Source organism: Miscanthus floridulus, unplaced genomic scaffold (assembly GCF_019320115.1).
Source record: "Miscanthus floridulus cultivar M001 unplaced genomic scaffold, ASM1932011v1 fs_788_1_2, whole genome shotgun sequence".
In the NCBI taxonomy this organism is placed as follows: Eukaryota; Viridiplantae; Streptophyta; class Magnoliopsida; order Poales; family Poaceae; genus Miscanthus; species Miscanthus floridulus.
In genome coordinates, this window is record NW_027097276.1 from 1 (window position 1) to 12,836 (window position 12,836).

At 48.1% G+C, this 12,836-nt stretch overlaps 2 protein-coding genes across 2 annotated transcripts; both read right to left on the bottom strand.

The window, feature by feature from the left end:
- Positions 1-780: 780 nt before the first annotated feature.
- On the bottom strand, positions 781-4,986 carry LOC136533128 (uncharacterized). Its single transcript, XM_066525690.1, has 3 exons — positions 4,864-4,986; positions 1,086-1,231; positions 781-1,009 (listed from the first exon to the last, which is right to left on the bottom strand). Exons 1-3 carry the CDS (start codon positions 4,984-4,986, stop codon positions 781-783), a joined length of 498 nt encoding a protein of 165 aa, XP_066381787.1.
- Positions 4,987-9,073: 4,087 nt separating this feature from the next.
- LOC136533126 (uncharacterized mitochondrial protein AtMg00810-like) lies at positions 9,074-10,108 on the bottom strand. The gene has a single exon (XM_066525687.1). The coding sequence runs from the start codon at positions 10,106-10,108 to the stop codon at positions 9,074-9,076; it is 1,035 nt and encodes a 344-aa protein (XP_066381784.1).
- Positions 10,109-12,836: the final 2,728 nt, after the last annotated feature.

The window sequence follows — 12,836 nt, forward strand, 5'->3', positions numbered from 1 at the left end:
TCAAACGGGTGCTACGGCTTGGCCAATCGCCACGCGCCAAGTCCGGTGATGGGATAAAACCTTCCATACCAGCCTCCTGATAAAGAAATAGACGCTTGTATATGAATATACATCTCACCTCCATATTGTCTAGTTTAGATGACAATGATTTCTAGCTAAATTTGCTATTTACTGACTGGATACTTTGCTTCAATTTCGGGACTATAGAAATGCTTTGAAAATCTAACGTTTCAGATCTTCTTTTGGCTATGTCTTCTACTGCGTAATTTTTTGGCATGTAGTCAATGCTTTCCAAAAAATTATCGACGACTAAACTTAGTCGTACAAATATATATTAGGGTAGTAATTAAACCATTCCAAGCCCATTATCAGGCACAAGGCCATGGCGACAAATGATATGTAACCAGCTAGTAGCCTTAATTTGCTACTCTGCATTAACTAGCTTCTTTTTGTTCACACAGGATGAACAGAACAGGAACAATTGTGTACGAAGGTTTTTCATATAGCCAAGGGATCAGACCAGAATAATCTAGCTAGTTTTCTTTCCATTCATAATCCTAATGCTTCTGCCCTGAAGGTATATGTCCTTCACTTTGAGCAGGTCATACCATATAGGGGGGAATCAGTAGTTTTGTGATTTACAGAAAAGCTAGATGGATTTATTGTACAATAGTTTTGTGTATTGTAGTTCTTGTTATCCTGGGGAGGATCCACCAGCCGGGATGGTCAGGCGGCCGCTACTCCTTAACGCCATATGCATAGTTTCCTGATGCTGATCACCTAGCTACCAGCACTGATGGACGCCCTAGGACGACCAAAGTTCATGCTGCGCGGGATGTACTCGCGGAGCCAGATCTCACGTCCGCCTATGAAGAGCGAGAAGTGTTCCACGCCGTTGAGCACCAGGCTCACGAACGCTTTGCTCTTGAAGATGACGCGGCCATACATTGGCTGCACACGACCAGTGGTCTTCTCCATAAGAACACGGACAATGCAGTCACCCCAGGTCCTGCATGCATGCATTATTATCCAATGAGGATGCAACCATGCACATATATGTGTCAACGAGTTGATGCAGAACATACTCCCTGAAGTAGCTAAAGATGTCGTCTCGTTCGACTGGCTGGCCCTCCGAAAATGTGACGAACATGGAGCGGCAGTCCTCCGGCACGGTGATGACAACGCGTTCATAGGGCGCCTCGAGCTCCTGGTTGCGGCCGACGAGGCCAGTCTGGTAGCGGCGCAACAGGTGGTAGAGGCGGTCATAAAAAATGAGCGTGCACACACCGTCAAGGTGTCATAAGTAGTCGTAGATTTAGTGGGTGAAACCATTCTATTCGGGATAAAACAACCTAGATCATGAACTAGACAGAGGGAGAGACTAAACATGAAGAGAGAGAGGTGTAGAGATAGCTGACTGGGGGGTACGATCCCGGATACCCACGGCGGACCACATGGACTGCGCCCCCAGGGGCGGCCCAGCCCACAAGATCAAGGCGTGCACGGTGCTGCTCGGCGTGCACCGCAAGATATTATATAGTACCAAATAGGCTATTTTTCTTGTAACCCTGCCCCTCCAGAGTATATAAGGAGAGGCAGGGGTCCCCTATTGGACAGATCTCCATAGATCGATACATCTCAATGCAATACAACAGAACACAGGATATAGGTATTACGTCATACTGATGGCCGAACCTGTCTAAATCTTGTGTCTTGGTGCTTGTATTACCATCTCGCTCCTGATCTTGCTCACCTCTACGATAAATCTACCATCGCAGGATAACCCTCGGTGGACTACCGAGCATCTTTTATCGACAGTGGGCACGCCAGGTAGGGGTGTGCGCTTGATCCCATGACGAGCTAGATGGACCTCAAATCAACAGCGCGTTCTCGTCATCAATCTTGTGGAGATCCATGTCGGTCTACGATGACGATTCATCGCTAGCTACACCAGCCCCCGCGACAGCAGATTCGATCTCGGAACCACCTCTGAGGTCGTCTTCACCAACAACTCACCACCCAGCAGGTGCTCGCCGTCAACGCCGACCAGATAATGACATACGTCGCCGACCAGACTTTCTGTCTAAAGCTAAGTCACGTTTTAATATTCTTCTAAATATTCTTCAATCTCCGTATATCGTCATAATGTTTCTCCGAGCTGTTTTCTCCATGTTTACTCTCCAAACGATTTTTTGAACCCCTAAACAGTCATGTTGATGCTCGGACGCCTCCAGAGATGGCCCTGTCTCCGGCTCCTCCCTACACGTGCACGAGCGTCTGCCCTCTGCGTTATGGGTGGTCGGCAGTGGCTCCTTAGCGACGCCAGTTCCTCCTACACGTGCACGGGCTCCGCGCTCGACGTTATGGACTATGGGCTAGCTAGGGCTGGAGACTCAGCTACACACTAACTGGTTGGGCGGTTTATATTAAATATAAATATATCTTTGCTCCAACTGATCGTCGAGCTACATACGCTATTTTTTTCTCCGGAGTTCATATATTTTTACATCATGTACTACCCGTTCTATATACTTGTATTGCAGGATCATCTTCTAGGTGATCGGATCACCTGGTGCTCGGACTTCTCCACCGATCAACTGGTCGGACCGCTTGGTTCATGGACTCCGTCACCGACTTGTTGATCGGACTATTCGCCGGTCGTTTCTACTTAATGCTCACTTCGCCGCCGACCAGTTGACCAGACTGTTCGTCGCTCGTGCTTCATCGTCAGCTACGTCGATTACTCCTCGGTGCTCGGATTCTTCGTGCTCGAGGACTAAGTGGGCACACTTCACCGCACGGACGTAGCCAGCTACGCCGGGGACTCCTCAGTGCTCGGATATCGCCAGCAACGCCGGGGACTCCTCGCTCTTCGGTGCTCGGACAGGAAAACTAAAGTAGGGTCGACTTTAATTCTATTGGCTCAAAAAATGGCTGCAACCCAACTGTTTTAGAGGCGTATAACATTTTGAAGTATTAGGAATACTCCAAGGTACCTGAAACCTGATAGGTGGTGATTCTTACGCAATTCCCCTTTAATCATTGTTCACTTCAAACCAGAGTGGCACAGTCACAATTCTTTTCTTGTTAGTTTCATATTAGGACTGTACTTTTATTTTAAAACAATGAAATTCAAGGAATTTCCATTTCAGTTGTATGTATTTATGATGTTCATAATAATACTGTACTTAGTGCAGTGAGGATGCTTTACCACAAAATGTGTACACACATAATGAATTGAAATGTGTGGTAAACATTTATCATGTTCACTTGATACATCATCTTCGCTGGCCAGCAGTTCAGCGAAGATATAAATAAATACCTACATTGTGTGACCTTTGTATATAAATAAATACCTTTGTAGTTCAGAGATCAGTCACTCAGGACCCTGTATTATTGTCAAATTTCACGCATTCGTCTTGTACTTTTGGCTAGCCCCACCCCCACCCTGCCCCCTATTATTGTGCCCCTGATCCTTCGTCAATCTCTTCTAGTGTTTGGACCTATGCTGCTATGCATGTTGAGTAGTTCTTCAGGTTCCCAAGTCCTGACTATGTCTTGCCTCGGACCATTTTCAGTAGCTTGCACTATGCAAGATTCTCACTGCTTATAGAAATTGTGTCCTTTTTCTCGAGATCATTAGGTGACATAACTTCAAATATCTCCATGAAGCTGAACCCTTAATCTAAATTATCGATAATTAATAGAAAAAAACTTGATGTGGTGCAGCTGCACATATGTAAGAATGAATGATAACAAGATCCACTAAGAAGGTACCATGGGGAGAGAAGACGCTAAAAAATTATTCTGCGACTGCAACATAGATGCATGCAAAGGGATCAACATCATCCTCATGGCTTTAAGGTGTGCAAAGGGACTCATGGCTTTAAGGTGACAACCTCCGGTGCCCTCCCCCCCCCCCCCCCCCCCCCCCCCCCCCTCTGGGCCGCCTTCCCCGGCCTCACGCTCGACGGTGGTAATGGCTCCTCGCTGTTCCTGACGAAGCGAGCTTGCCATGGCTGCGACAACCTTCTCTTCGGACCTTAGTGGTCTGAGGGCTAAGCTCTCTCCTTCTTCAGTGGGAGCCATTCTTCAGGCCACTATTCGGGGTGTTGCCGATGATTTTGACGTCCTTCCTCTTGATGATCGGGTTTTCCGCTTTTCGGTTTCCTCGAGTCTTGTTGGCTTTCACATTGTTAAGCTGCGTTCTTTTGAATGTTCTTCTTACAAAGTGTTCTTTCACCTATGGAGCAATGGTGGTCCAAATTGGTTTCGGGACTGGAAATTTTTTTGTGCTGAAGAAGCTGCATCTTGGACCATGGTTCAGAATAGCAGAGATGGCCTGAATGCCAGTTTGATCAGACCCTCAGTCTCCTTTGCTGATGCTGTTAAACAGAATCTGTTGACAGGTGCTAATAGGGTTCCAATCTCTGATCATCAGTCAAGGAGAAGTGTGTTTGACCGTTTGTTCTTCCCTGTTCATCCCGATGTTTCAAAAGAAAAGGGGAAAGAGCCCATTGGTCAGTCCAAGCAGGCAGGGCCTGAATGTTTCGCTACTGGTCAGCTCAATCAGGCAAGGTCAGAACGTTTTGCCTTTGGGCCCAACTCGAAGTCTGGTTCTATCTTGGGTCAATGGCCTGCTGCAAAAAATCCCATGAGTGCCCTGTCACCAGGAATTTGCTCTCGGTGTCTGACCGCTGGACACACTAGGGAGATGTGCAGATCCTCTATCAGATGTTTTGCTTGTAGGCGTGGGGGACACATTGCGTTAAATTGTCTGAGCAATACTAATGGGAAAGGTAAAACCATGGTGGTAAACAGTAATAAGGAGGAGACGGTGGTTGCCGTTAATGGAAAAGATACCCTTGAGTCCAGTGCCTTGGAAACAGATTTGACCTCTGGGCCGAGGCAATGCAGCCCACCAATCTTTGAGTCTTTCTCAGCTTGGGCCAAAGCGCAGGCGTAGACTTCTCCTTTGTGCGCCATAACCAGGGGAGAAACTGGAGAAGGATAGTCTTTAATCTAGAATGTTGGTTAATGCTGATGGGGCTACCGGAGGATTTTTGGGAGCAGGAGTTCATCGAATCGGTGTTGGGCCCATGTGCTCGGGTGATCAGTTAGGACAATGATACGGACCATCTAACTAGGTTGATTGTCAGGGCACGTGTAGTCGATCTGGAGACCATCCCGCACTTCTCTGTTTTTGCTGATGGCATTGGTCATGAGAGTCAGTCATGGACTATGTAGATTGAGATTCTGCAACATGAGAACTTAGGTGCTGGGCCACCGGATGAGGAGCAGGTACCCATTCAGCCTGAAGATGGACCCCCATTGTTTGACTTCTTTTGTCTGGGGCAGCAGGTTTTAGCCCCGATTGCAGGGCATGTGCAGTAGCCGCTCCTAGAGGACATTCAAAACAACCAAGATGCTCAGAATCTCCAGGCTCAGCAGCAGGATTGGCCTGAATGGCCTGAGGAGCTACCAGCACAGCCACCTCTAGGAGGACAGCAACTGGATCTCAACTTGGCCCAGCCAGCAGTGGTCATGCAAGATTTGAATGAAGCACCTGCATTAGAGGACCTCCAGGAAATGATCATCCATCCTGCCCAGGACCAGGAACATGCTGAAGACTTCCAGATACTACCACAGCATCAGCAAGCTATCCAGCCTGAACAACTCGCTGAGATTGAAGACCCAATGCCTGTGCAGTTTTAGTTGCCAGTCCTTCAGGCATCAGGGGTAAACTTTTTCCACTTTGAAATTCAGGAAAATGAATTGATGGATATAGACCAAGAGGATCAACAGGAGGATGAACCAGTGCAACCAGCTGAGATCCCTGAATAGCAGGGGGCAGAAGAGAATCACCCAGAGGAGGTGCAAGCTTTACCTGATGAAATGATGAACCAACAAGACGACGACATGGTGCCACGTAATGTTATGAATGGTTAGCATGAAGAAGATGAAATTATTCCAGAAGGGATGCCAGAACAGTTGATTGGTGATTTAGGCCATCAAGCTAATGGTGTGATGATGCCCGAACAACCGAATGATGAAATGGGCCAACATGCTGAGGACATGGTTGTGCACAATGTTGTTCAGCTGAGGATGATCATAACTTATTTTGTCAATCCCACTGATACTACAATTGGCACTTTGTTGCCCCCCTTAGCGCCAATAGCTGTGGGCCAAATGGAGGAGCAGGGGAAGGCATTTATAGAAGTTCCCAAGGAGTGGATGGGCTTTTTCAAGGCATTACTTCAGGCACTAGCCCAACATAAATGGGCCAAGCAGCTCTTAGAATCTGGCCTCCCCCAGTTGATACAGGATGCATCTGGTACTGGCTCTCCCCTAGCAATTCAGGGCTCATCTTCTTCGGCCTGCAAGCTTCTGGGTTTTGAACCTTTCTGCTGCCAATGAGATTGAGGAGGCCATCCCTAAAGATGACTTAGAAGAGTCATCTCCGAGTAAGAAAAGAGGAAGGAAGGCTAAAGCTGATACGCCCGTTGTGGACTCGACTGTCAGAAGGAGCAGCAGAGTGAGGGTCAATTCTAATGGGTTCAAGGTGAACACGTGCATAGCCAAAAACTGCCTGGGCTGCTCTGCCAACATACCAACATTAACCCCATAGACTCTGAAGAAGATTGGAACGTCCCTTTGCCACCTTCAGGAGGATCAGTTGGGTGAGGAAGCCCTGATGAAGAAAAAGAAGCTGGAGCCAGTGGGCAAGAAGGTGAAGAAAAGTAAGAAGGAGGATGAAGATGTCAATGATACAAACAAGGATGACAACTAGCCCATGGGTGAAAGAAGGCTCCTCTTCTATCTTTTGCTTTGTTAGTCTGGCCTGTTTCTTTTGTGTGGTTTCTCTTAGAGGTTTTCTTCATGTTCAGGTGTCTGATCGGTTGTAATAACTGTTTAAAATTAGTTTGTGATGTCTTGCCTTTGCTGGACAGGCTGTTTAATCTTTACTGGTTTTATCGCCTCTATCTTTTTTTACCTCCTTCTGTCTTTCACCTGAATTTTGGTCTGTGGATTCTGGGTAGAAAGTTTTACTTCTTACCTGGCTACTATAAAACCTTTTACTGTTTCCCATGTTACAAACCAGAGCATGGAAAGTACTGAATTGGAATGTTAGAGGCCTAAACTCTGACAAGAAGTGAAACTCCATCAGATATAAGATAGTGGAAATCAAGAGTGAAATACTATGCCTGCAGGAGACTAAAAAGGATAATTTTGATATCAGCTTTATCAGGAACTTTTGTCCTCCTGATTTCGATTCTTTTGAGTTTCTACCTTTTGTGGGAGCCTCAAGGGGAATTCTGGTGATTTGGAAGGGTAGTGCATTTTGGGGGAATTTAGTGTTCAGCAACAGATTTGCTCTGTCAGTAGAATTTACCTCCAAATTAAGCAATGATACTTGGCTTCTGACTACCATCTATGCTCCTTGCACAACTATAGGCAAAAGGGAATTTTTGGAGTGGTTTAGAGAGATTGACATGCCTCCTGAGATTGACTGGCTCATTGTTGGTGACTTTAACTTGATCAGAAGACCTGAGGATAGGAATAGGGATGGGTCTGATCCCAATGAAATGTTTTTGTTCAATGAAGCAATCAATAATCTGGGTTTGATTGAGCTCCCACTACATGGGAGGTAGTTTACTTAGACAAATAAGCAATTCCCCCCTCTTGAAAAGATTGGACTGGTTCTTCACCTCAACCTCCTGGACTTCCAAGTTCCCAAATACTTTAGTCAAAACTTTGGTCATGGAAACATCTGACCACTGGCCTTGCATGGTTGAAATCAGCACAACAATTCCTCAGAATAAGCTGTTCAGATTTCAGAATTTTTAGCTTAATCATGAAGATTTCATTCCTACAGTAGTCAGTGGATGGAATGGTCCAAGTTATATCTCTGATCCTGCCAAACTCCTAACTGCCAAATTTAAGAACCTAAGAAGAGTGCTCAGGGATTGGAAACTAAAACTGCCAAAACTGTCCCTAGCCATTGAGAAAATTAAGCTTGTGCTGCATTTTTTGGAAACCATTGAGCTGTTTAGGGATCTCTTTCTACCTGAATGGAATTTTAGAAATTTAATCTCTGAAAAGCTGGTTTACTTGTTGAAGCAACAAAGAGCTTACTGGAAGCAGAGAGGAAAAATAAGATGGGTGAAGGAGGGTGATGCAGGCACAAAATTCTTTCATGCCCATGCAACAATCAGGCACAGCAAGAATAGCATCACCACTCTAAAAGACTCCATGGGAAATACACTCCATGGGCATGAGCCAAAAGCTGAGCTTCTTTGGAACTCTTTCAGAGAAAGAATGGGCCAATCTAAATCTAATCAAATGATCTTCAACCTAGAACAGTTCATGCAGCCAGCTGTGGGACTTAAGAACTTGGAAATGCCCTTCTCCAAGACTGAAAATGATACAGTGGTGGATAACTTACCAAATAACAAATCTCCTGGCCCAGATGGATACATCAATGAATTTATAAAGGGATGTTGGTCCCTTATTGCACCAGATTTTTATAGGCTCTGTGATGAATTTCACAAGGGGGAAGTATGTCTGAGGAACATCAATAACTCTTTCATTGTGCTAATCCCAAAAAAAGATGGTCTGACTACAGACCAATCTCCTTGCTCAATTCCTCTGTGAAGTTGTTAACCAAGCTAATGGTAAATAGATTACAGTAGCCTATCAAGAGCCTCATTCACCAGAACCAGTATGGCTTCATAAAAAATAGGACCATTCAAGATTGTTTGGCTTGGGCACTTGAATATCTCCATGTGTGCCACAAATCCAAGAGGGATCGATGTTGGAGGTAACACAGACTTGATTAGCCTGAAAGAACCCGCAAACCCCAGGCCGTCTCCTTGATTATATATAGAGATAGACATTGCATTGATTACAAACAGCTCACTTGAGCATAGCTAATCAGATAGGTGCCTTGGCAGCCGTACACACCTCTTGGGCTGCCCAAGGTCTTTAATGACTGTAATTAACTAGCATAGTTATCTAGGAAGTGCTTAGGAAGCAGGGCTTATTAACTACATTTCTCCCCCTAAGACCTGCTTCAACTAATCTTGATCTCCTTGATCCCAATCCTGCTCCTCATCTCTTTCAGCTTGGTTTTGCCCAAGGCTTTAGTCAGTATATCAGCGAGCTGATCTGCAGTGGGAATGAACTCTGTCTTGATGCTACCTTCTTCCACACAATCTCTGATGAAATGATGCTTGATTCTAATATGCTTGCTCCTGTCATGGAAAACAGGATTCTTTGCCAAAGCCAGAGCAGACTTATTGTCTACTCTGAGTTCCACCACCTCAACTTTTCTTCCCAACAAATCTACAAACAGTCTTGACAACCACAAAGCTTGGGTTGCAGCTGTTGTCATCGCCACATATTCAGCCTCACAGCTAGACAGAGCAACAACTCTCTGTTTGACAGACTGCCAGCTGACCAGGCTGGTTCCAAGGAAGAACAAACATCCAGTTGTGTTTTTGCTTGAATCAACATCTCCAGCCAAATCTGAATCACTGTAACCCACAAACCTTGCTTTGCCTGTTGTTCTGGTGTAGCAGAGCCCATGATCTAGAGTACCAGCCAGGTATCTCAAGATCCTCTTCACAGCCTGAAGATGTTCAGTTGTTGGCTTCTCCAGAAATCTGCTAACATACCCTACAGCAAAAGCCAAATCTGGTCTTGTGTGCACTAGGTATCTCAAGCTGCCAACCAGTCTTCTGTACTGAGTTGGATTTACTTCCTTTGCTGTGCTTTCCTTGTTCAATTTCAACCTTTCTTCCATGGGTGTGGTGGCTGGATTACAACCTGCCATACCACCAAGCTCAAGTATCTTCTTAGCATAATGGGTTTGCTTCAGAGTGATGCTCCCCTCTGATTGTCTCACCTCAACTCCCAGATAGAAAGACAGAAGACCCAAATCACTCATTTCAAAGGTTTGCTTCATCTTTGCCTTGAAAACTTCAATCTTCTGCTGATTGACTCCTGTGATGATCAAATCATCAACATAGACTCCAATTACCAGTAGGGAGTCACCTGATCCCTTCCTGTACATAGCAGCTTCATACACATTCTGCTCAAAACCCATCTGCTTGAGAGTCAAGTCAAGCTTGGCATTCCATGCCCGAGGAGCCTGTCTTAGGCCATACAGAGCCTTGTGCAGCCTGTACACTTTCTTCTCCTCTCCTGGTACTACAAAACCTGGAGGCTATGTAACATAAACCTCCTCCTGGAGTTCTCCATTCAAAAATGCAGACTTCACATCCATGTGATGTACTGCCCATCCCTCTTGTGCTGCTAGGGCAAGCAAAACACGCACTGATTCCATCCTTGCAACCGGTGCAAAAGCATCTTCATAATCAACTCCTTCCTGCTGCACAAAACCACGGGCCACAAGTCTTGCCTTGTGCCTAATTACAGCTCCATGTTCATCCTTCTTCAGCTTAAACACCCATTTCAGTGAAATTGGACGGTGACCAGGACGGGGAGAAACAAGTTCCCAAGTCCCATTCCGCTCTACTGATCTCAGCTCCTCCTTCATCGTTGCTTGCCAATCTGGATCATCTTTGGCTTCTTCATAGCTTGTAGGCTCACCAGAATGGGTGAGATTCAGTTCTGCAAACAGCCGCTGCGCCGGCGGAGGGGTTGGCTGATCACCAATAATGTCATGAATCTTCCGATAGCGGAGTTCTTCATCGTCGTGGCAAGCATCCACCCTTTCATCATCATCCTCCAGGGGGGTCACATGCTCAACCTGAGGACTTGCTGGAGCTGGTGTAGGTGTTCTGGGCGACGCAGGCGCCTCTGCCTCCGCTGCGGGCTCCTCTGTTTCCGCTGCAGGCTCTCCTGCATTCACCGGAGAGAAACCAGGCGATGCAGGATGTGACGGAGGAGATAGTGAAGGCGACGCTGAACTTCCTGCTTCAGGGAGTTCCTCCGCCCATGGGAATTCAACAGTAAACTCACTGCTCGCTGCTTCTGGTGTGCCTGCTGCCGGTGATGCCCAGTCCCAGCCACGGCCTTCGTCGAACACCACATCGCGGCTGACACGCACGCGCTGGGACACTGGATCATAGATACGGTATGCCTTGGCCCCTTCCGCATAGCCGATAAACACGCCAGCCTCGCCGCGGTCATCGAGCTTGCGAAGCTGAGTAAGCCGCCGGATATAAGCCACACAGCCAAAGACCTTGAGGTGGCCGACTGTTGGTGCCCGGCCGTGCCATGCCTCATAAGGAGTGGCATTCTTCAGCGCCTTCGTTGGGGATCGATTCAGAATGTGCACAGCCGTCATCACAGCCTCCCCCCAAAATCGAGAGGGCATCTGGCGTTGCTTGAGCAAAGCTCGTGCCATGGCCACCACTGTTTGGTTCCTGCGCTCAACAACACCGTTCTGTTGCGGTGAATAAGGGGCACTGAAATGCCGTTTAATACCTTCATCAGCGCAGTATGCAGTAAACTCCGTGACAGTGAATTCGCCACCATTGTCGGTGCGCAGGACCTTCAACTTGCGCCCGCTTTCCACCTCTGCTGCCACCTTGACCTTCTTAATTGCTTCTGCTGCTGCGTCCTTGGATGGCAGCAACACAGCCCACATAAAGCGGGTGGCGTCATCGACGAGCAGCAAGATATAACGGTTGCCCGCCGGTGTCGCTGGCGTGACCGGACCGCACAGGTCACCGTGCACCAGCTCAAGCTGATTCTGGGCACGGTATGCTGCTGCAGCCGAAAAAGAACGCCGCCTCTGCTTGGTGGTAACGCAGGTGTCACACACCTGCTCAACATGGTCAACAACCGGCATCCCGCGCGCCATCTCCTCCTTGCTGAGTCGCCGGAGTGCGTCGAAGTGCAGATGGCCGAAACGCTCGTGCCACTGCCACGTCTCTTCATCCTTGCGTGCCGCGAGACAGAGAGGTTGTGCAGCCTCAAGATGCAGAATATACAACCTATTCTTCCCTCTGTGTACCTTAGCGAGTAGACGGCGGCTCTTGTCCCAAATACGAAGCACGCCATCGTCAATCACAACCTTGGACCCTCCTTCATCAAGCTGTCCCAGACTTAGGATAGAGTTCTTCAGCGCCGGAATGAAGTAGACGCCATGAAGAACCCTCTGCTCACCGGTCTTGGCTTGGAAAACAATAGACCCGACGCCCTTGATCTCTACCATCGACGCGTCCCCGAACCGGACCGTTCCTCGAACGCCAGTGTTCAGATCAGCAAAGAACTCTTGGCGCCCGGTCATGTGATGCGTCGCGCCGGAGTCCAGGTACCAGCCGCTGTCCACCTCTTCTTCGTCCACGCCGAGATAGGCGCGAGCACGTGGCTCGGAGAACTCGACGTGCTGCGCCGTGTAGCTGTGCGCCAGCGTGCTCTGTTCCAGGCTAATGAAGCCATGTGCCAGAAACAGAGCGCCATCTTCATCGCACTCGGCGTACTGGGCGCGCGCCTCATGCCTTCCTTGGTTCCCGCCACGCTGCCCAGCCTGATTTCCGCCGCCACGACCTCCACCACGATTGCCACCGCCGCGGCCAGCACGGTTTCCACCTCCACCGCCGCGCTCTGCATCTTCACGGCGCGGCTGGGGACACTCACGTGCCCAGTGGCCCTCCTGGTTGCAGTTGAGGCAGGTGTTGGGGCCGACGCGGCCAGCAACATTGCCATCTCCTCGTCCGCCACCACGTCCACCGCCTCTGCCTCGTCCTCGTCCACCACCGCGGCTACGTCCACCGCCACCGCGCTGGTTCCTGAATCCAGAACCACCGGCATCATCTCCCTTCTTCTCCTTCCTCCAGCGCGCTCTCCACTGCTCCTCGGTG

Bases quoted from the DNA above. Each gene is read 5' to 3' on its own strand.
- LOC136533128 (XM_066525690.1), bottom strand. From the start codon at position 4,986: ATGGCGCACAAAGGAGAAGTCTACGCCTGCGCTTTGGCCCAAGCTGAG. The intron at 1,232-4,863 runs GTATCTTTTCCA...CGCCGCTACCAG, and splicing joins CCAAGGCACTGGACTCAAGG to ACTGGCCTCGTCGGCCGCAA. The intron at 1,010-1,085 runs GTATGTTCTGCA...GCATGCATGCAG, and splicing joins ATCTTTAGCTACTTCAGGGA to GACCTGGGGTGACTGCATTG.
- LOC136533126 (XM_066525687.1), bottom strand. From the start codon at position 10,108: ATGGGTTTTGAGCAGAATGTGTATGAAGCTGCTATGTACAGGAAGGGA.